Below are 25,077 nucleotides of genomic sequence, written 5' to 3' on the forward strand. Positions count from 1 at the left end.
AAAGTTAATATCATTGCACAACGGCCATTTACATTTTCACCAGTTGCACTATTAGTATTAGTATTACTTGCTAAGCTACTACCCTAACTGGAAAAGCAGGATGCTATAAGCCCAGGGACTCCAACAGGGAAAATAGCCTAGTGAGGAAAGGAAACAAGGAAAAAGAACTATTTTAAGAACAGTAACAACATTAAAATAAATATTTCCTATATAAACTATATAAACCTTAACAAAACAAGAGATAGAGAAATAAGAGAAGTGTGTGCCCGAGTGTACCCTCAAGCAAGAGAACCCTATTAGAGAGTTTAGATCTATTATCCATTCTGAAGATTTCTGTCTGACTGTTAGTCTTTCTCAGTGTACACAATTGGGTGACTCTCTAAATGGCCAATGTTTGGACGGAATCAGTCCAAGGGGAAATTATATAAAATTCATATTAATTAATTTAAGGGCTGTTTTTTTCTGGCCTTATGTAGCAGGGGAACCCTACTCTCTACAGGATCTTCATAGTCATTTTATCATGTTCGTTCAAAAGCATTCAATTTACACCGCATATGGCTTGTTTATTGTCAAGTCTTCACCATCAAAGCACTCGCATAACAAGAAAGTCTTCAGTTTCCTCTTGAAATCCTTATCAATATGTGCAGTCTTTCGGATGTCTAGTGCGAGCTTATTGTATAGTCTCAGGGCCTCACATGTTGGTTTCTGTGTTGGGTTTTGAGGCCTCAGAGCTGGTCAGATCTTTGTATATCCAATTATTATAGTTAAAAAGTCAAAGTTGACATGGGGGGGGGGGTCTAAACGTGTATTAATCAACTACCTGTTTATATTCTCACGTTGACGATTATTGAAAATGATTAAATAATACATTACAACTCAATGTTGATATGTTGATACTTTAAAATTAATGAAAAACAAGCAATTTTCATATGTGTGCCGTTTATGAGGTGAGATACAAAGTTGATGATTTCACTGTTAATTGGTTTTGACAGAACTTTACTGTTTAATGAAAGTTCACATTAATAAATTAATTAATGTTACCTCTGTCTCATTTATTGTCGCTAAAGCACCTTCATCCCCCCCCCCCCCCACAAACAAGAACTTTAATTCCTTTAACCCTGAATTCTGCAGTGAAATATATATTTTCATCAACTTTTTATTCACTCTCCCTTTCAAGGCTAAACATGTGTCTGTTAGTGTCTAAGACACATGTTAGTGTCTAAGCTCTCGATAGCCTGGCCTTCAATTCTGTCATCATCATCATCAGCTTTTCACAAACGCTACCTCTTCCCAAAACGACCTTGGGTCGACTGTGACGTCATAAGCATTACCTGGTGAAATCTCCCAGACACTCCAATGGGAAGGCGACAAATTCCCCTTAGTTGGAGACCCCTTGCCAATCACGCATGTCGTTGGCGAATGTGGCCAATCGCTAGCTGCCTTCCCTCAACCTCTTGAGAGGTGAGGCTCCACCTTCCTTCTCCTCCTCCTCCTCCTCCTCCTCCTCTAGCTCAGCTGGAGCGAGGGTTCTGACCGGAAATCTCAGCCACAGTGAGTGTGAAGTCGAGAGGTGTGTTATCTAGGTCTGTAGAGCTCGTATTGATTATGTGAGGTAAGAGTGAACTTTGTGAATTTTTCATACATTTTTCCTTTAATTTCATCTACACTTATGCTTAACCAATTACGCTTATGTGTGTTTTTAATTAAAGTGTTTTAATGTTTTAATTTAGACATATATTATCTTTAAATGTCATTGAACTCATTAGCGACACCGTTTGCTGACATAGGTGACATAGGGGGTAGAGTTTCTATCTGATGTGTATGAATTGATGTTAACTATAATTACACCATTTTTTAACATCTTTTTATTGATAAAAGTTTTTTTTTTTTTTTCTGGAGCGTTCAGTGCTTAAAACCAACCCTTTCTATGTGTGTTTTAAGATGGCGCTTGACATATTACCGAGATAAAAAATATGATTCATGGACACTGGGTGTTAATCTTACTATATTATTATCATTATTTTTACTAGCCAAGCTACAACCTTAGTTGGAAAAACAAGATGCTGTAAGCCCAAGGACTCCAATAGGGAAAAATAGCCCAGTGAGGAAAGGAAATAACGAAATAAATAAATGATGAGAACAAATTAACAATAAATCATTCTAAAAACAGTGACAACTTCAAAACTGATATGTCATATATCAACCATTAACAACGTCAAAAACAGATTTGTCCTATATAAACTATTAACAACGTCAAAACAGATATGTCATATCAACTATTAACAACGTCAAAAACAGATATGTCATATATAAACTATAAAAAGACTCATGTCAGCCTGGTCAACATAAAAACAAACTATAATAAATTATCTTTAATCTCAATGGCCTCATATTTAAAGACGGAAAAAAGGGGGAAGGGCAATTTAAGGAAATAATTATCCGTGATGGGAGTGAACATATCGAACTGTTGCATAAAAGTAGTTTTATAGGACGTGTGAACTTTAACAGGCGGAGAACTCTTTCCTTTCTCAAAGCGAGTGGATAAGGAATTATTCGATATGAAAAATGAATTAAAATTAAAGAAAAATACGAAACCACAAAAGGGAAGAAGCAATGGCTAAAACAAGATTCTGGGAAGATATGTTTTAGAGAATCCAGATGAATTAAATGAATTTAAAAATAACAAATGTGGTCAGTTATCAGCTAAGAGTAGCAATGTTGATGCTGTAATGTTGACCAATCAATTAAAAAAATGTTGAACAAGAAAACGTTCAAGAGTTCCAAGTTGACACAAAATAATAATAATAATAATAATAATAATAATAATAATAATAATAATAATAATACATACATACATACATACATACATACATACATACATACATATATATACCAAGGCACTTCCCCCTATTTTGGGGGGTAGCCGACATCAACAAATGAAACAAAAACAAAAAAGGGGACCTCTACTCTCTACGTTCCTCCAGCCTAACAAGGAACTCAACCGAGTTCAGCTGGTACTGCCAGGGTGCCACAGCCCACCCTCCCACATTATCCACCACAGATGAAGCTTCATAATGCTGAATCCCCTACTGCTGCTACCTCCGCGGTCATCTAAGGCATCGGAGGCAGCAGCAGGAAATAATAATAATAATAATAATAATAATAATAAATAGCCTACTATGAAAACAGGGTCACCCAGAAAAAAACAAAAGGTATAAAATTTCAAGCAAATTATTAGCGAATATAGAACATGAGGAATAACATGAGTGTCAAGCAAGAGATCGTAAGAAACATCACTAAAGAAAAGGAATAACCTGACATTTAATTCTCCAGTGAGAATGAAACCAGTTTAAAAGAGCTTCGAAGGATAAAAAAATGCCACGATGATTCAAGTTATCCCCAAATATTTTCTATTATTTATACCTACGTTCCCGTGTCATTTAATCTATTTTTATCGTGTATCATAACTGCCCGGTTATTCCCTAGGTTCATGAATGGCAGGAACAAGGGACAGTGACACTGCCTTATCGAGTAGGACAATACCCTAGAGACTGGCCATAGATTTTTCATAACTCTGACCATCCTTTACATTCAGATCTCCCTGGACAATTCTATCCTGTTCGTAATACTTGGCAGGCGGTTAATTCTAATAGCCAGGCCTTTTCCATCATGAGGCTCAATACTACACAGTATTCTAGAAGTTTTATTCCAGCTGTTACCAAGTTGGGAAATGATCTTCCTAATCGGGTAGTTGAATCAGTAGAACTTCAAAAGTTCAAAGTTGGAGCAAATATTTTTATGTTGACCAGACAGACAGGAATTTGTTTTTGACGTTGTTAATAGTTTATATTGGACATATCTGTTTGACGTTGTTACTGTTTTAGAATGATTTATTGTTAACTTGTTCTCATCATTTATTTATTTCCTTATTTCCTTTCCTCACTGGGCTCTTTTTCCCTATTGGAGCCCTTGGGCTTATAGCATCTTGCTTTTCCAGATAGGGTTGTAGCTTGGCTAATAATAATAATAATAATAATAATAATAATAATAATAATAATAATAATAATAATAATATACATATGATCAGCGCCCAAGCCCCCTCTCCAGCCAAGCTAGAACCAAAGAGGACCAAGCAATTTATTGCTGATGACTCAGCAAATAGACATAAGGCTCCCCCAAACCCCCACCCTCTTAGCTCACAAGAATGGCGAGGTTGCGGAGATCAAAGGAACTAACGAGTTTGAGCAGGGCTCGTACCCCAATCTGGCAATCACCAGGCAAGGACGCTACCACCAGGCCACCACAATGGCCGCCCAAATATTTATGCAATCTTAACGGTAATTCAAAGGAGACTTGTGTAATAATATTGAGATAGTTAAAATCGATATATGGTTATATATACGTATAATATAAAATACACACATATATACAGTATATGTATATATAAAAATTAAATTTATATATATATATATATATATATATATATATATATATATATATGTGTGTGTGTGTGTATGTGTGTGTGTGTGTGTGTGGGTGTGTGTGTGGGTGTGTGTGTGTGTGTGTGTGTGTGTGTGTGTGGTGTATGAAAATCAAAGCTATCGTGCTCAAATAGAAATAAATTTCTACTTCACACGCATATATATATATATATATATATATATTATATATATATATATATATATATATATATATATATATATATATATGTGTGTGTGTGTGTGTGTGTGTGTGTGTGTGTGTGTGTGTGTGTGTGTGTATGTATGTATGTATCAGCCAGAAATATGTATCTTGAACTGATACTACTCAAGTTTTGATGGTCGAAAAAAAAGCTACGAAGGATAAATGTGCGTTCTCATCTCGAGAAAACAAAATCCCATCGACTCCCGTAAAAAAAGAAAAAAAAAAAAAAACACACACACACACACATACACAAATGTCCAAGCGATGTTTAGTCATGATCCAATGACCTCACAGTTACAAAATAAAGATACAGCGAATGTTTTACTGGAGGCTTCTCACAACCGCACAGAAATCATGTAATAGAAGTTTTGCTTTTCCTCAACAGTCCGTGGAAAATTAGGGGAAAAAACCCTATCTCTTAAAGTTATTATTACGACGCAAACTCTGGGTACTACCAGCTTTGAAATTCGTCATGAATTTGGTGAAATTCGTCATGAATTTGGTGAAATTCGTCATGAAGTTGGTGAAATTCGTCATTAAGTTGGTGAAATTCGTCATGAATTTGGTGAAATTCGTCATGACTTTGGTGAAATTCGACATGAATTTGGTGAAATTCGACATGAATTTGGTGTTATACAAGCTCGCTTGAGGGTACACACGGGCACAGTATTCTATCAAATTTCTCTTCCTCTTGTTTTGTTAAAGTTTTTTATAGTTTATATGGAAAATATATATTTCAATGTTGTTACTGTCCTTGAAATATATAATTTTTCCTTGTTTCCTTTCCCCACTGGGCTATTTTCCCTGTTGGGGCCGCTGGGCTTATAGTATCCTGCTAGGGTTGTAGCTTAAGCAAGTAAATAACAACAACAACAACAACAATAATAATAATAATAATAATAATAATAATAATAATAATAATAATAATAATAATAATAATAATAATAATAAAAGTACGCAAAACCTTACTCTTTATAAGCGGCAAAGATCATTTGATGTCGCAGAGAGTATATCAGTTCTTCGTCGTTTGAATACGATTTTTTAATATAAAAATCAAATATTTTTTTTTCCTCAGGTCAAGTTTACTTCATGTTAACTTTGGCTTTTATTTCATAAACATACTCACAAAAAAAAAAAAAAAAAAAAAAAAAAAAAAAAAAAAAAAAAAAACAGAAAAGAGAAGAAAATTCGAATCGGAGAAAACCCCAAATTTTGCGAGATGAAGTAAATATTAAGATGGGATGCAGCAATAAGAAAGAAGGTACCAAGGAATGGAGACTAAAAAGTACGAAGCCACAAAGACCCTTCAGTAATGCCTACAGTGTACTCCAGGAGTTGCACTGTCAGCACTAACCAGCTGCACCCACAGGGAATTTGTGGGAATGCACTAGGCGCTGGATAAAATTGCACAAGACACTTTTTACGTTCCCCAAAATGTGGTTAATAATATGACATTTAATTTACCGATTAAATAAAAAGCGGATGTTGTAATTTTAATCCAAAACTTATCTACCCCTCGTTTTTCTTTTTTAGATAGCGCAAGAGGTTTGAAACTAAGAGCGTAAATAATATTATATTTAGTAACATTGGCTGATTTAACATAACCAGGCAGTGATAGGATGATTTTGTAGATTTCAGAACAAACCCTCAGAAGAATATTGCGAGTTAAATGGCAGGACAGGATTAGAAAATGAAACTAATAGAGAGATTACTCGAGTGCCATGTGTTGATGAGATCATGGTAAGGGGGGTAGATAGAGATGGTTTGGACAAGTTCTTCGCCCTTCCCAAGAGAGATTAGTTTACCAAACTTTCAACTGGGCTCCACAAGGCACTAGAAGAGTTGGAAGACTCAGGCCTACTTAGCTGAGGACTATGAACAGTGAAGTAGGAGATGACGAATGGAGAATTATTGATTTAAAAGCTAAAGATAGAGACGACTGGCGAAATCTAACCGAGGCCCTTTGCGTCAATAGGCGTAGGATGAGATGATGATGATAGGATGATAATAATGATAATAATTACCTTAATGGTTTGAAAATATCGGTTATCCCTAATTAGTAATTTGATGAAACTATTCATTCCTGCCGTGTTAATTTACAATTGACAGCGTAATGCAACTTTTTCTCGTTATTTACGCATGTTGATGAAGTATTCATTACGCACGATCGAAGGCGTCTGGTAAAAATTGTTTTCTTCGTACCTAAAAATAAAAGGCATCAAAAGTTAAAAGTCAGTGCTCGGGTTTATGCATACATCCATCGCAGTAGTATCCAGATTGAAAATAGAATTTCGTAAAAATCCACTAGACATCTGAAAGATTAAAGATATTAAGGCTTTCAAAAGGAAACTGAAGACTTTCATCTTCTCAAAGTGCTTCGATAGCGTGGATTTAGTAATAAACGAGCAATATGCTATGTGAAGTGCTGAATGCGTTCGAACATGATAAAATGACTGTGGAGGTCCTGTAGAGAGTAGGGTTCCCCTGCTTGTTAAGACCAGAAAGACAGCCCTTTAAATAAAGTAATAATAGCTACACACATGAAAAAGACTCTTAAAACTAATACCAGCTCCATGCGATATATATATATATATATAAAAAAAAAAAAAAATTTGACCTACGCCTGATAACGCCACGATGCAAGTAAAACATTACGTCTTAGTGCTAATAATAGCATCATGCGTAGAAACCTTCGATTATCTTATTCCACCGTACAAGATTACGATCCTGTTTCTACTGGATCGCAGAGGTTGTGGCCTCGTCCAATCGAAAAAAAGGGTAAATGAAGCATTGTTTATTAACGTTATAAGAGCACCCACTCGACATGCCTTTAACCTACGGCTAGTTCCTGGAGTTATAGGATTTCATGAATTTGGGTCAAATAAAAGGCCGTGGAGGCTTATCAACGTCAAAATGCAACTGGAAGAAAACAATGCAGTTAGAATATGAAATAAAAGTTAAAAGAGGAGAAAGAGTTATTATTATTATTATTATTATTATTATTATTATTATTATTATTATTATTATTATCATTATTATTATTATTATTATTATTATCAGCTAAGCTAAACCACTACTTGGAAAAGCAGGATGCTATAAGCCTAAGGGCTCCAACAGAGAAGTGAGGAAAGGAAATAAGGAAATAAATAAACTATATAAGGAATGGACAATTAAAATAACACATTTTAAGAACAGTAACAACATCAAAACAGAAATTTCTTATATAAACTATAAAAAAGGCTTATCACAGCCTGTTCAACATAAAAACATTTGCTGCAAGTTTCTACAAGATAAAAGAAAGGAAAAGATAACGTGTAAAATAGAACGCTAAAATAAGAAAGCAGATACTGATTCCCAGGGCGAGACAGTGGCTGGAAGAAATATAATATACACTAATAACCCACAATGTATGAAAAATGAAATTTATTTAAGCTTCCGAAGGGACCATCCTGAAGAGGAAGGAAGATGGTCCCTTCGAAAGCTAAATAAATTTAATTTTTCATACATTGTGGGTTATTTTATCTATCATAAATACACAAAAATTGTGGTATTTTAATGTATAATATACACTACGATGGTCAATTTTCATAGACAAGTTATCAGTTAAGAATGGACTATTGGCGTTCATGTTTTCAGTCCAAAGGAGATATTATATTAACTTAGACTTTAAAAAGTAGTGGCATTGAAGCTTGCAATTTTTTATCTTCAATTTAAGACGGACTTTATTCGAACCGTAAATTTTAATAATAGATTTCGAGGCCTAACATTAATTTCGAACATGTCCAAAAAATTTGAAGCTTTACAATGTAATTTGTAAATCTTATCAAATTTTCTAAAATATATGTGGATACCAATATTCCATCACAAAGCCAAAAATAAATATAAAAAATTCGGCGCTTAAAGTTGTAAGAATATAAAAATGTCAGATTTTCCATATATATATATATATAAAAATATAATGAATTTTTTTTTAATCTTTCCAACAGTAAAAGGTCCAGACATTTAAAATATAACTTGTGGTGGAAAAAACATTCTTACTGAAAATATCACTGTGCGAGTGGGTGAAATCAATACGCTAACAGACCTAGAAACTGTTCATGGCGTTTGCTCTAATACAAGTCTCTCTCTCTCTCTCTCTCTCTCTCTCTCTCTCTCTCTCTCTCTCTCTCTCTCTCTCGGTTATTAACAGGTTTGGAAATAAATCTATTTAGGGCAATTTGATAATCTTACAAGGCAATAGAAACAAGATACAGAGCGCTCTCTCTCTCTCTCTCTCTCTCTCTCTCTCTCTCTCTCTCTCTCTCTCTCTCTCTCTCTCTCTCTCTCTCTCTCTCTCTCTCTCTCTAGGTGTTTAACAGGTTTGGAAATAAATCCATTTAGGGCAATTTGATAATCTTACAAGGCAATAGAAACAAGATACAGAGCTCTCTCTCTCTCTCTCTCTCTCTCTCTCTCTCTCTCTCTCTCTCTCTCTCTCTCTCTCTCTCTCTAGGTGTTTAACAGGTTTGGAAATAAATCTATTTAGGGCAATTTGATAATCTTACAAGGCAATAGAAACAAGATACAGAGCTCTCTCTCTCTCTCTCTCTCTCTCTCTCTCTCTCTCTCTCTCTCTCTCTCTCTCTCTCTCTCTCTCTCTAGGTGTTTAACAGGTTTGGAAATAAATCTATTTAGGGCAATTTGATAATCTTACAAGGCAATAGAAACAAGATACAGAGCTCTCTCTCTCTCTCTCTCTCTCTCTCTCTCTCTCTCTCTCTCTCTCTCGGTGTTTATCAGGTTTGGAAATAAATCTATTTAGGGCAATTTGATAATCTTACAAGGCAATAGAAACAAGATACAGAGCTCTCTCTCTCTCTCTCTCTCTCTCTCTCTCTCTCTCTCTCTCTCTCTCTCTCTCTCTAGGTGTTTAACAGGTTTGGAAATAAATCTATTTAGGGCAATTTGATAATCTTACAAGGCAATAGAAACAAGATACAGAGCTCTCTCTCTCTCTCTCTCTCTCTCTCTCTCTCTCTCTCTCTCTCTCTCTCTCTACATAGAGTTTTTGAACAAATAAATCTGGTAAACTAAGGAATCTCCTTTAAATTATAAACTTACTACTGATATGCACCGACGTACGAAAATCATTTTTCTTTCTAAGAGAGTTCGTCGATTTCAGTTCACAACCCACATCCGGGTGGATAAGACTTCACATATAATAAAATATTGTGTACGTTATTATTTATAAGTTATTATATTAAAACTGCCATGTCTGACACATCTTACTTATCAAACATGGTACAAGACAACCTCTGAACAGAGAACAGAAAGACCTTGGCGTGGGTGTAGATTTACAGGAATCGACTGATTTATCTCGTCGGGGAGCTTTTCCGCGAAAGGTTATTCTCCGTAAGTGGCCTTTAACAAGTATCTCTATTCCGTCGTGGACAGGGAAAGGTCACAGTCTTCTGCGATTGTGGATTTTTATGAGCACTAGGTGCCGCCTCTGAAGGAAATCCGATTTTAGACTTCTACAGTAGAGAATTCCTCTATATTCACTCTTTTATATGAATTTGGTGCCTACCGCCTCTGAAGGAAATCCGATTTTAGACTTCTACAGTAGAGAATTCCTCTATATTTACTCTTTTATATGAATTTGGTGCCTGCCGCCTCTGAAGGAAATCCGATTTTAGACTTCTACAGTAGAGAATTCCTCTATATTCACTCTTTTATATGAATTTGGTGCCTACCGCCTCTGAAGGAAATCCGATTTTAGACTCCTACAGTAGAGAATTCCTCTATATTCCCTCTTTTATATGAATTTGGTGCCTGCCGCCTCTGAAGGAAATCCGATTTTAGACTTCTACAGTAAAGAATTCCTCTATATTCCCTCTTTTATATGAATTTGGTGCCTGCTGCCTCTGAAGGAAATCCGATTTTAGACTTCTACAGTAGAGAATTCCTCTATATTCACTCTTTTATATGAATTTGGTGCCTGCCGCCTCTGAAGGAAATCCGATTTTAGACTTCTACAGTAGAGAATTCCTCTATATTCCCTCTTTTATATGAATTTGGTGCCTGCCGCCTCTGAAGGAAATCCGATTTTAGACTTCTACAGTAGAGAATTCCTCTATATTCCCTCTTTTATATAAATTTGGTGCCTGCCGCCTCTGAAGGAAATCCGATTTTAGACTCCTACAGTAGAGAATTCCTCTATATTCCCTCTTTTATATGAATTTGGTTCCTGCCGCCTCTGAAGGAAATCCGATTTTAGACTTCTACAGTAGAGAATTCCTCTATATTCACTCTTTTATATGAATTTGGTGCCTGCCGCCTCTGAAGGAAATCCGATTTTAGACTTCTACAGTAGAGAATTCCTCTATATTCCCTCTTTTATATGAATTTGGTGCCTGCCGCCTCTGAAGGAAATCCGATTTTAGACTCCTACAGTAGAGAACTCCTCTATATTCCCTCTTTTATATGAATTTGGTGCCTGCCGCCTCTGAGGAAAATCCGATTTTAGACTTCTACAGTAGAGAACTCCTCTATATTCACTCTTTTATATGAATTTGGTGCCTGCCGCCTCTGAGGGAAATCCGATTTTAGACTCCTACAGTAGAGAACTCCTCTATATTCACTCTTTTATATGAATTTGGTGCCTGCCGCCTCTGAGGGAAATCCGATTTTAGACTCCTACAGTAGAGAACTCCTCTATATTCACTCTTTTATATGAATTTGGTGCCTGCCGCCTCTGAGGGAAATCCGATTTTAGACTTCTACAGTAGAGAACTCTTCTATATTCCCTCTTTTATAAGAAATTTGGTGCCTGCCACCTCTGAGGGAAATCCGATTTTAGACTTCTACAGTAGAGAACTCTTCTATATTCCCTCTTTTATAAGAAATTTGGTGTCTGCCACCTCTGAGGGAAATCCGATTTTAGACTTCTACAGTAGAGAACTCTTCTATATTCCCTCTTTTATAAGAAATGTGGTGCCTGCCACCTCTGAGGGAAATACGATTTTAGACTTCTACAGTAGAGAACTCCTCTATATTCACTCTTTTATATGAATTTGGTGCCTCGAATAAAAGAGAATCGTCCATATTCTGACCCATTGATTAAGATTTATCAGAATGTGGGACTTTTAATCACAAAATTAATATACAGGTCCTCAACTTAAAAACATTTTGAAATACGAACATAAATTCAACTAAAATCCTATATCTCAGATATTGCATCCAAAGTTCGTATACTGTAATAAGATAAAGAAATATCATAATAAAAAAAATACTATATCATTTAATAAAGTAATTAAAACGAATTTTTCAATAACCTGATGTTCATTTCATATGAAACGGGACTATTTGTTGACTATTGTAATTAATAATTGTAGGCATGGGAGATAGGTGAAGCCTAACCTAAGTTCAAATTTAAAAAAAATCAACTTAAAAACAGCTTCTTGTAACCTATTAAGTTTGTAAGTTGAGTTAGTAAGAAAAACAGCTTCTTGTAACCTATTAAGTTTGTAAGTTGAGTTAGTAAGAAAAACAGCTTCTTGTAACTATTAAGTTTGTAAGTTAAGTTTATTCTATACACATATAACCTAACAAGGAGTTTTTTTTTTTTTTTTTTTTTTTTTTAAACTCAAGGTGCTTCTAAATTCTATATCTGCATCATACAAAGGGAAATTTAGTCTCATTTAACTATCGTGAATGATTAATTCTTATCTGCTTGGGTGCATGCAACCGATATATTCATCAATCAAGGTCTCATTTGATTCCTCCAATAGATATTTTCAACAGATATTAACGAGCAAGCCAAAATTATAAAATTGACAACTGACTTTCTACAATCGATGAAATTCTAGGAGTTAAATCACTTTAAACCACCCTGCAAATTAAGCACACACCCCAATCTTTTTGTGAATATCTAATGTTTACCAAAAAGTATATAAATTATTGTTTTTGAGTGACTGAAAATTAAAATCAAGATGTGTGATGTTGTAATTGTTAAATTAGATGGGTTTGTTTATAGAAAAATGCATTTAAATGTGATTATACTGTAAATATTGTGATTGTAAAAAAAAAAAAAAAAAAAAAAATACAATATTTAAACCAGTCAAAAAAAAAAAAAAAAAATTCCACTTACTACTAAGATCTGGAATAATTACGATGAATGCGACTCGGCAGTTTCAGGATTTCCAGCAAGACCGCGAGTCTGGCCGGAATATGGGTCTACTCAACATAGACGGGCTATTATTCGATTTGGGGGAGGGGATTTTGAATAGAAACGATAAACAAATACATGTTGAAACTAAAAAAAAACACTTATAGTCAATTTCTTTTAACGAGGCAGATTTGCACAGACTTGCAGCGGTGCCCTTTTAGCTCGGAAAAGTTTCCTGATCGCTGATTGGTTGGACAAGATAATTCTAACCAATCAGCGATCAGGAAACTTTTCCGAGGTAAAGGGCACCGCTGCGAGTCGGTGCAAATGTGCCTCTCTAAAAAAATGGACTATAGTGCATACCTCCGCACAGACAGCTTGTTTCTCGACTTTGACCTTTAACCTAGGACTTTCAAAATTGAATCACTTCCACGTCTCAACATAACAATTGATCCCTGAAAGTTTCACTACTCTGTAAGATTGTGTCCAGGAAGTTGTTCACAAACAAACAGACAAACGGGGGCGAAATCATAACCTCCATCCAACTTCGTTGGAAGAGGGAATTGGGATATGAGATTTCCAAACGGAAATAATAAATCATAATTACTTTTACTGACAAGTGCTTGTAAAATTTTAGAATTCAGAAAGGCCTTGGAGAAAAGAAGTAATTTTGAGCTTTTATATATGCTGATTAAAACACATTCAAAAAGGTCTTGCTATAAAAAAAAAAAAAAAAAAAAAAAAAAAAAAAACAGAAGCAATTTAGATTTTTCATAAATACCGAATAAAGGCCAAAGAAATTGAAGCAATTTGGTAGCGGCAAAATCACCATGAACAGTCAAATTATTTAATATGAAAAATCAGAGTAAAAAGTTAATCATTCTCGACAGGCAATCAGCAGCAATTACGTACCTAAACGGCCTATTATTGTTATTGTTGTTATTGTTTTTTTATTTTTATCTTTATTTTTATTTTTATTTTATTTTTATTTTTATTTTTATTTTATTTTTATCTTTATTTTTATCTTTATTATTATTATTATTATTATTATTTGCTAAGCTACAACCTTAATTGGAAAATAGCCCAATAAGGAAAGGAAAGATGGAAAAAGTAAATATTTCAAGAACAGCAACAACATTGAAATAAATACTTCAAATAGAATAACAGCGAAACTTGAAATTAGCATCTGGATAGACGTCCCACTAGCGTTGGAGGTAAGTAGGAGATGAGCTGAAGATAAGTAGGAGATGAGCTGGAGATAAGTAGGAGATGAGCTAGCGATAAGTAGGAGATGAGCTGGAGATGAGCTAGCGATAAGTAGGAGATGAGCTAGAGATAAGTAGGAGATAAGTAGGAGATAAGCTGGAGATAAGTAGGAGATGAGCTAGAGATAAGTAGGAGATGAGCGGGAGATGAGCTAGCGATAAGTAGGAGATGGGCTAGACATAAGTAGGAGATAAGCTAGAGATAAGTAGGAGATAAGCTAGAGATAAGTAGGAGATGGGCTGGAGATAAGTAGGAAAAGAGCTAGAGATAAGTAGGAGATAAGCTGGAGATAAGAGATAAGTAGGAGATAAGCTGGAGATAAGAGATGAGCTGGAGATAAGTAGGGGATAACCCACAATTAATGAGTCAGGAGTGATCTCATTAATAAGGCTTAGTTTCTTTCGATTTAAATCAGCCAAGAATAAAAATAGATCGGGTAGAAAATAGACAAATCTATGATGTAAGTCACGATGAAAATTCTATCAACTGAAGTTCAAAGCACCTCTATCCACATCCAAAAATGACAGGCAATTGACGTGTGGTATAAATATGCCATCATGTGGCTAAATCATTTGGGCCGTGACCCAAGTGTTGAATGGGGGTCTCAAAGACACGAGACATTATTATCAATATTAATATTATTATTAATATCAATATTAATATTGATATTAATATTATTATCAATACTAATATTAATATTAATATTTTTATTATTATTAAAATTTTCATTAATATTAATATTTTTATCAATATTAATTTCATTATTATTTTTATCTGTATTTTCATTTTTATTTTTATTATTATTATTATCATTATTTTTATTATTTTTATTATATTTGTAGTACAATTTTTATCATTATTATTATTATTATTATTATTATTATTATTATTATTATTATTATTATTATTATTATTATTAGCTAAGCTACAACCCCAGTGAAAAAATCAGGATGCTACAAGCCCAAGGGCTCCAACAATGGGAAAAAAATAGCCGAGTGAGGACATGGCATAAGTAAATAAATAAAACTATATACAAGTAAATTGAATAAAGAAGATAAAATATATTAATATCAGTCACAACGTTAAACTACATATATCATAAATAAACTATGAACACTGGTTCAGGTCAGCTGTTCAACATAAAATAAAAAATATTCAAGGACCTATTTCACATACAAGACACTATGCTTGATGAAAATTAATTCTTCATATATGTAACAATTAATTCTTATCGGGGAATAAAACTTCATAATGACAAGAAGGTTTAGATGTGCCAATGTTGCTCTCAAGTGTTTTGTGAAACTATCCCGATTTACTTAAGGCCTTCTTTTCCTTTACAGATACTGAGGTCTTCAACGTTACGTTCGAGGATGAGGTAATATGGTTTGCAATGATACGATATATATATATATATATATATATATATATATATATATATATATATATATATATATATATATATATATATATATATATACATATATATATATATATATATATATATACATATATATATATATATATACATATATATATATATATATATATATATATATATATATATATATATACATATATATATATATATATATATACATATATATATATATATATATATATATATATATATATATATTATGTATATATATATATATATATATATATATATATATATACATATATATATATATATATATATATATATATATATATATATATATATGTATATATATATACATATATATATATATATATATATATATATATATATATATATATATATATATATATATATATATATATACACATACGTATAAGTTTTATGTACATATCTATCTATCTATCTATCTATCTATATATATATATATATATATATATATATATATATATATATATATATATATATATATATATATATATATATATATATATATATATATATATATATATATATATATATATATATATATATATATATATATATATATATATATATATATATATATATATATATATATATATATATATATATATATATATATATATATATATTAAAATGAAAAGTAACGATTGACAATTTTCCTATCAAAATCTAATATCAGATTCGTAATTTCTTTGTTTATTTCCTTTACTCTTCCAGGAAGTCCCCAAACGGTGATGCTTCTGATACGTCTACCCATTCTTCTGCTTTTCGTGGCAGCATTGTCAGATTGCGCCAGAAAAAACTTAAAAAGAGTGGACGATGGTCCACCAAGACCTACAGATATCCGCAGGTATATTGGCTCAGACCGCAGTCGCAGAGCTCTGAAGAATGCCCAAGCCTATGACCAGTTGTATGTCACGGATCCTAGCCCTTACATACTAGCGGAGGTCTTGAAAGACCTAGGTGGAGGAGCAGAAGGTCTGTGCCACGTACTTGTGTACTATGATCCCAAAGCAGTATCACCGGAGGACCTGGACACCCTACAGACAAATTTGGAGGCCCCTGTTATCCTAATAGATGTATCAAAACTGAAGTTTTCTCTGATCACTAAATCACAGCGTGATGTTCCCCTACTTGACCTACTGTCGAATCGGCCCGATCAGCGATGTCGACTGCTACTGGCTTGGTCATCACCAAATTACCAACGAGGGCTCCTCCTCATCCTAAGAGCTGAAGAAAATATATTGGGCCACAAAGACACAGTGATTCTCCCGGTTAGTGACCATCGTCTAGATCGTTTCTTACCCCAGCTCAAACGTAGAGTTCTAATCAAGAAACGTGGATCTAGAGTGAGCCGTAATCGTCGTGAAACATTGAATTCCAGGTTTTTGGTTGAAGGAGTATGTGAAGCATGCACAAAATATACTCTGCAGCAGTTGGGAGAGTGGAGTCAGCCAACTGGCTGGATATGGGGCGGATCAAACCTTCGTAACAGGGGGCTATCAGGAGTTGAAGTGATAGTTTCGTATACTCCATCTGTTCCAAATATTTTTGTTACTGAAAATAAAAATGATGGCTCACTTGTACTTGAAGGAGTTGAAATGCGTTTACTAGAATATGCGGCACAGGCTCTCAATTTCACCTACAGATTAGTTGTCCCACCAGATGGGGAATGGGGTAGGCCAATAAATGGTACCTGGACAGGAAAGGTTGGAGAGATAATAAAGGGGAATGCAGATATTGCTATTGGTGGTCTTGTTTATACAAAGGAGCGAGCTGAAGTCACTGAATATTCAATTTTGTTTCATAATGAATTGTGGGGTATAGTTTGTCCCCTATCTGTTAGACTTCCTGTATGGCCATATGTTATGTTCCCATTCAGAACAGAGAGTGCACCAACTGTATTCAAATTTCTTGTCATTTTCCATGTAATGGCCTTTTTAATAGTTTCTACGGTGGGCATTCAAGAAGAAACAACTCCTCGACACCCATTATCAGAATCTATGTACATAACTATCAAAACCGGCATCTCGCTTTACTTACGACTCATGGCTTGCCTCTACTTCTGGAACCTTTTTTTCTGTCTGATGAAACCAAAATATGAAGCCCCCATAGTTGACTCAATAGCATTGCTCCATAGTGGGAAACATTGGGGCATTGTTAGTGGAACAACAGTGACAAGGGTATTATCTACATCTTCAAGTCCTGGTCATATTGAGCTGGACGCAGGTGCTGAACCCTTGAATTCAATAAGTGAAGGTTTCCAACGTTTAAGGAGTGATGGACTATGTCTTGTTGGAGTACCTAAGAGATATGCAAAAGCTACAATTGCTACAAGACATACAACTGAGTGTGGAGAACCTGGTCTGCAAATAAGTGAAGAAAACTTGAACTCAGTACTTGGAGGATGGATATACCCCTATGGTTCACCTCTAACTGAGCCAATGAATCTTATCATCAGTCGGCTTCAAGGGTTTGGGTTTCTAGAACATTGGCGGCAAGAATTACATCTGATGCTTTTAACAAAAGGGCCGCGGGACTTGCCATGTCTTAATCCGCCTTTAAATGCACTTACCGTCATGGACCTTCGCCTTGCATTTTTGGTTCTCCTTGTAGGCTGGAGCGCTGCTCTACTAGCTCATATTGCTGAGCATGTGATGTATTATATATATAATCCACTAGAGCACAATAATATCACCAGGCGCAAAGAAGTTGGAAACATTGTACGACGTAATACTAATATAGCTATTGTGGACCCTAATGCAAGAGAACCTGTTTCTATTGATGATAGATACAATAACATCAACATCGTCGAGACTGAACCACGTAAGAAAAACACGATCGATGAAACTATCAAAAGTAAGACCAACAAAACTGATGACTACATATCGTCAGAGGACAACTCACCATGTCACACATACAAAGTACGAGATTGGCTTAGGAATGTTTTAACGCCAACAGAGAAATTAGATGTCACTGTAAAAGAAATAGAGCTCAGAAAACAGCTGAAGACTATCCTCAATGATATGTGGGGAATCAACCCCAAATGACAGGAGGCCCCAGAGACGAAAGATACATGGCCTTCGCCTCTGGGGCAAAAGTGGTCCAAAGCAGCCAAAATGACAATGCCTTCACAAGACTTAGAAGACAAAATTAAGCCCAAATTTCATTCTTCCGAGTTGAAGTCTCAACTGATAGATGTAAAACATAAAGAAGCGGACGGAACACGACTAGAGAGCCCAGAGATAGCAGACTTCAGGGTACATCCAAGACCTGAACTGAGAAGGGCAAGAAGGGAAGAAGAGGGAGAAAACCCATGGGAAGTGTTCACTATACTTCCCTCACAACCCCCAAGAAGAGCTAATGAACAATTACCCGTGAAAAGCAGAAGCCAATCTCTGAAAATACGTCCAGCAAGTAAAAAGCCTGCCTCCAGAACTGCATCATTTGACCAAAACACTAAAGTCCCAGTTGTACTTAGGAGCGTTGTTAATCCTCCAAACGTTCTCGTTTTAAAAGATGAAGAGAAAATGGTGGAAGCAACAAAACATCACCCAAATGTGCCACAGAGGCCTGTGACATTTATTCCAGAATCCTCCTCTTCAGAAAGTGAGAGTAACGGTGTTCTGAGCGCCAGCAGCGACACAGATGAAGGTATGTTACATGATTTATTTTTTTTCTGACAGTATACTAGCAGTAGTATATCACACAGTGCTTTCACGTGTACTTTCAAGTTTAGCCTTCAATTAATAATCAAAGAGTGATTAATGCAACTAAATACATTATTAATGTCTGAGTAACATGATTGCAAATGCTTGAAAGCTCCTAATTAAGACTAGTTGTTAACTAAATTTTGTCTCAACTAATTAATACTTTGACTCCTATTCTACAGTCATGACGAATATCATTTCTTGAAATTGTTTTCCTATTATTTTGATATTCTTTAAAAGCTAATTTCACCAATTCTTTATTCAAATACCACTTAAAACATTAAGTGTCACATGGTAATGACTTGCTTTATTTGTGTAGCCTATTATTTGTCTGTTCTAAAAATTATATTTCCTATAATTTTTTGTTCCTCTTAGGCACAGCGTGGGTTAAAAATGCAAATAAAACTACATACTATATACAGTGTCTACCTATGTCCCAGTTATCACAGTTTACCTTCTCGGTATTTTGCATATGAAAATAACGCCCAAAAATTACGTACAGTATATTATCATGTCAAAATAGTTGCAGAAGTATTCCCGAGTAGATTTTTTCCTCCATACAACGAAAAATGGATTCCTTGCCTAGAAAAAATACTTTACATTCCAACAAAATAGGTTAATTCATTTTTTTTTTTTTTTTTTTTTTTTTTTTTTTTTTTTTTTTTTTTTTTTTTTTTTTTTTTGTGTCATCATTTCCAATACCTTTGCTCAAAATGTTGATACAATATGTGCTTTCAGAAAACATTGTGGAGAGAGAGAGAGAGAGAGAGAGAGAGAGAGAGAGAGAGAGAGAGAGAGAGAGAGAGAGAGAGAGAGAGAGAGAGAGAGAGAGAGAGAGAACGTCCAAAATCAAGGCAAATTACAACTCAAGGAGGAAAAAACGTAAGGTCAGCAACTTGTACTCTAAAGGGGCTATCCCTCCAAGGAGATCACAGATAAGGGGGAGGAGGTAAACAACCCATATAATTTACCAAAAATTTTAACTGGGCTCCGCAAGGCCCTAGAAGAGTTGGAAGACCCAGGCCTACATGGCTGAGGACTATGAGGCGTGAAGTAGATGATGTGGAGAGGCCTTGTTTTAAGACCTCACGATAAAGACGACTGGCGAAATCTAAGCGAGGCCCTTTGTGTCAGTAGGTGTAGAAGTAGATGATGATGATGATGATGATGAATTGCCCTTCGGAGCTGTCAGTTTGTTGGTTCTCAGACTATCCCTTATGTTTGATTTGATTCTGAGGAATCTGAGCTATATGGGGGGAGGGCCCCAGGGGCGGGGGGAGGGCCCCAGGGGCAGGGGGTGGCCCCCTGGGGCGGGGGGGAGGGCCCCAGGGGCAGGGGCAGGGTCCCAGGGGCAGGGGGGAGGGCCAAACACTGGGGTTGGGGAGGCCAATCTACTCCGAAGACTAACTGGGGAAGAAAGAAAACTGGCACGGGGGTGAGATTAGATAGCTAAAAAGTGGGTGCCATCTAGTTAAACAATGGTTAAAATGTGAGTAAAATGGTAGAGTGGTAATGTTAGCTTTGTTCAGTACTTGAATGGGTGACCACCAAAAACGGCTCACTGACCATCCTGGCAAGGTAGTGACGTAGACACTTGATAATATCGGGAAACAAAATATAGCATTTTGTTAATATTTAACTCCATGACACCTCGATCTAAGTAACGCCTTTCCCACAGTATTACTAACAACACTCAACACTCGCAGACTTCAGGAGTTTTAAGTTTTAAAGGTAGCTCATGAACGACAAGGCAGGGTCAGTGAAATTGCCCTAGAGACTGACCATTATGATCAGCACCCCAGACCACCCACCCAAGCTAGGACCAGGGAGGGCCAGGTAATAACTGCTGATGACTCAGCATGCAGACCTATAGGCTCCCCCAAACTCCCCATCCTTAGTTCACAAGAATGGTGAGGTTGCAGACGATAAAAAAACTAACGAGTCTGAGCGGAACTCGAATACCCGTCTGGCAATCACCAGGCAAAGACGTTACCAATAAGGCCACAACAACCCTGTAGAATTAATCAGTACAGACTAACTGACCATTTGGTTATCTACATAATTATCATAGCCATGTTTCCGTAGATACAACCATCCTATGCAATCAAATCTGAAAGATGAATTATATGTTTACTTTACTTTCTTTGACGGCTGTTTTTCCGGTCCCATAAAGCAGGGGAACTCCACTCTCTACAAGACCTCCACTGTCGTTTTATCTTGTTCGTTCAGAGTTTTCATCATTTCATATCACGTATTGTTCATTTACTGATAAATCGTCTCTGTCAAACGACTCACGGAATAAGAAAGTGTTCAGTTTCCTCTTGAAAGTCTTCATATCTTCAATCATTTGGATGTCTTGTGGGAGCTTATTGTATAGTCTCGGGGCAGCATATCTAAAGGCCCTGGAGCCTCCAGACTGCTTAAAAAACAACGTAAAATTTGGAAAACAAACATCATGAAAATGTCTGGTCTAAATTGTATTGCTGGCGTATTTCAACGATCGACACAAAATAAAACATCCACATATATACCATTCTGCAAATGTATTAATTTCCGTTTATCAACTAGAGGGGCACTCAGTAGAGCGTAGACCGCCGCGGTAGCTTATTTCTCGACCTTTTACTCAACCTTGACCTTTGACCTTAAAATGTATTAATTGGCGTGGATTTTCATACACTCAAATATGAACTAAGTTTGAAGTCTCTGTGACAACGACGTCCAAACTTATGACTGATTACGTGAATTGGTAATTTTACTTGATTGTGACCTTGACTTTCGACCTTGACCTTCCAAAATTTAATAATTTCCAGCTTTTTACATAACAGTTAATCCCTGTAAATTTCATTACTCTGCGATTATAATTGTGGCCAGGAAGTTGTTCACAAACAAACACACACAAGCAGGGGGTATAACATAACCTCCTTCCAACTTCGTTGCCGGTTTATCGATTTGAGGTTTTTTGGCATCCCAATATCTAAGGTCATTGACGCCGATATCATTTATCATATATAAAGAATAAAAGAATATTCAATTAACACCATAAAAGCGTAGATATTCTAAAAGTTAAATAGATTTCAGAAGACCTGCTTCTGCAGTACAGCTAAAAATACCCCTAGCATAGTACGACACATCATGTCCAAGAATCTTGGCAAGGATGAACCTGCCATCCTTCACCTCGAGCCTCAAACAGTTATCTATTTCTTTCACAACTATAAGTAGCCACTTTCCTCTTGGTAAGCGTGGAAGGGACTCTTTAGCTACGGTAAGCAGCTCTTCTAGGAGAAGGACACTCCAAAATTAAACCATTGTTCTCTAGTCTAGGGTAGTGTCATAGCCTCTGTACCATAGTCTTCCACTGTCTTGGGTTAGAGTTCTCTTGCTCGAGGGTACACTTGGGCACACTATTCTATCTTATTTCGTTAAAGTTTTTATAACTTATCTGTGAAATATTTATTTCAATGTTGTTACTGTTCTTAAAATATTCTACTTTTCCCTTTTTCCTTTCCTAACTGGGCTATTTTCCCTGTTGGAGTCCATGAGCTTATAGCATCCTGCTTGTCCAACAAGGGTTGTAGCTTAAAAAGTAATAATAATAATAATAGTAAAAATAATAATAATAATAATAATAAAACGGTCAACAAAAGCCTCACTGTCAATGGTACCAAACAGTTGTCGCAATATGGCTGGTAGTGGCCAGTAAGCAGATATTCATGTGACAACCGAATGTGACCAATGCGAAGACGACAAATAGTCTCCCACTTTCGGGGCATCATGTTATACTTCTAGGGGGATATAATATTCGTTACTTCTCGCGTCTTATTTCCAACCAAACCACCTCAATGCTGTTGCCAACCATTCGAAGTAAAATTCTTAATGTTAGGTAAACAATCATTACAAAAGAGTGGGATACCTTCTTGATCGCAAACTCAGCAGCAGCATTCTTGGCCAGTAAGTCTGCCCTTCTCGTTTCCAGACACATCTACGCGAGTAGGAACCCAGCAAAATTGCACTGTTATACCTCTGTCCAATAATAAATAGCCATTCTAAAATCTTTAAAACTAGAGGGTTACTGGAATTAAAAACTTCTAAAGCTTGGAGGACACTCCCTGCATCACTAAAAATGATAAAATTAACCCCCCTCTTCCAACGCTATTTTTTTTAAAAGAGGTTAAAGTATGCCGTATTTTCGGCCGTAAATATGGAAGTTATTAGAGGAAGTGCACCTCTACAATTAAAATCATAACTCCAAATCCAACGCCAGCATCAGATTTGGAGCCATTGGTATATATATAAAAGTTGATTCCTTGAAGGTAACTATATTTAGAAATTCGATATTTTCCCTTGAGATGGTAATTCCTGGATTGTATATCTGAATTGCACGTAAATTAATACGGCTCGTTCAACATTAGACAATGTCAGGATAATAGGTAAAACTATAAACATTGAAACAAGAGACCATCTGAATAAATCCTTCCCCTTCGTGCAACTTGCACTTTGGATGCATTACATATTCATTTCTTCAGACCTTAGGGATAGGGACTGGTGACCTTAGGTGACATTTCTTCTTCCGTCTCCGCGATTAATATTCGATAGGTTTCAGAACTTAAGGAAGCTGAAGACGATAGTTATTTTTAGTGTTTGCACGCGAGAAATCCTCTTCCTTTCTTCAAGAGATGCATTGGAAATAGATTAATAAATTCCTCATGGGACTTTATTTTTTCTAAAAAAAAATCTAAATGTAAGACTAGGTTCAACCAGTGAGAAAAATTGGGGATATTTTACACTTCTCACTAATAGTTGAACCATTAGTTGACAATCTCTTACTAACCTGAACGACATAGTATGGCAATAGTCGCCAATCTATTGCTAATATTCCCACGAAACACAAAAAACGTTTTAGTTTAAAGGTCGCTCATGAATGGCAGAAGCAAGGAACAGTGACAATGCCCAGGACTCTGAACATGTATACATATGATCAGCGCTTAAGACCTCTCTCTCCACCCAAGCTAGGACCAGAGAAGGCCAGGCAATGGCTGCTGTTAACCTAACAGGTGTCGCACATCCATAGATCACAAGGATGGAGAAGCTGCAGATACTACAAGAGACTATGGAGCTTGAGCGGGACTCGAACCCTAGTTCCGGAGATTCAAGCCGTAAAAACAAAAGAAATCACTTACAATTTTAACTATCTGTTTTATAAAGCTAAAAACTTTAGTTTGCGTTAACATTCTTTTCTAAGGATTAAATCTACTTTTTTCACCTCCACTTGAGAATTATACGATGTAACGAGGTTCAAATCCCACATTAGTTAAGCGTCCAACAGTTTAAAGGCCGCTCATGAATGGCAGAGACAAGGGACAGTGACCTTGACCTATCAAGCAGGACAATGCATATTACATGTGATCAGCGCCCAAGCCCCTTCTCCATCCAAGCTAGGGCCAAGGAGGGCCAGGCAATGGCGGCTGATCACTCAGCAGATAGACCTTTAGGCTTCCTCAAACGCCCCATCCTTAGCTCACAAGGATGGTGAGGTTGCAGCGACCAGAGGAACTTGACGAGTTTGAGCGGGACTCGAACCCCAGTCTGGCAATCACCAGACAAGGACGCTACCACTAGTACACCATAATCCTTGAATTAATTGCTCTACAAAAGCTTAAATATCAGTAATCTATGAATAGATTAATATTCATTAAATGATGTAGAACGTTTAAGATATTACAGCTGTACTGTGTCGATAAAGACGTTTATCACAGGTCTAAAAAACCAATCACTTAATCTTCCATACTATTAAAGTCCCACGGTGATGGTCAAATAAAAGGCTAGCTAATTCAAAGAAGAATTGTGAGGGG

At 35.8% G+C, this 25,077-nt stretch overlaps 1 protein-coding gene and 1 long non-coding RNA gene across 5 annotated transcripts in view; one reads left to right on the forward strand and one right to left on the reverse strand.

Annotated features, from left to right (window-relative positions):
* Positions 1–25,077, reverse strand: part of LOC137630497 (uncharacterized) — a 119,199-nt gene that overhangs the window by 60,252 nt on the left and 33,870 nt on the right. The window lies entirely within an intron of this gene.
* Positions 1,560–19,166, forward strand: LOC137630121 (uncharacterized). Its single transcript, XM_068361587.1, has 3 exons — positions 1,560–1,612; positions 15,436–15,470; positions 16,236–19,166. The coding sequence occupies exon 3, from the start codon at positions 16,253–16,255 to the stop codon at positions 18,566–18,568; it is 2,316 nt and encodes a 771-aa protein (XP_068217688.1). The 5' UTR covers positions 1,560–1,612; positions 15,436–15,470; positions 16,236–16,252; the 3' UTR covers positions 18,569–19,166.

Source organism: Palaemon carinicauda, chromosome 38 (genome assembly GCF_036898095.1).
Source record: "Palaemon carinicauda isolate YSFRI2023 chromosome 38, ASM3689809v2, whole genome shotgun sequence".
NCBI classification, from domain to species: Eukaryota; Metazoa; Arthropoda; class Malacostraca; order Decapoda; family Palaemonidae; genus Palaemon; species Palaemon carinicauda.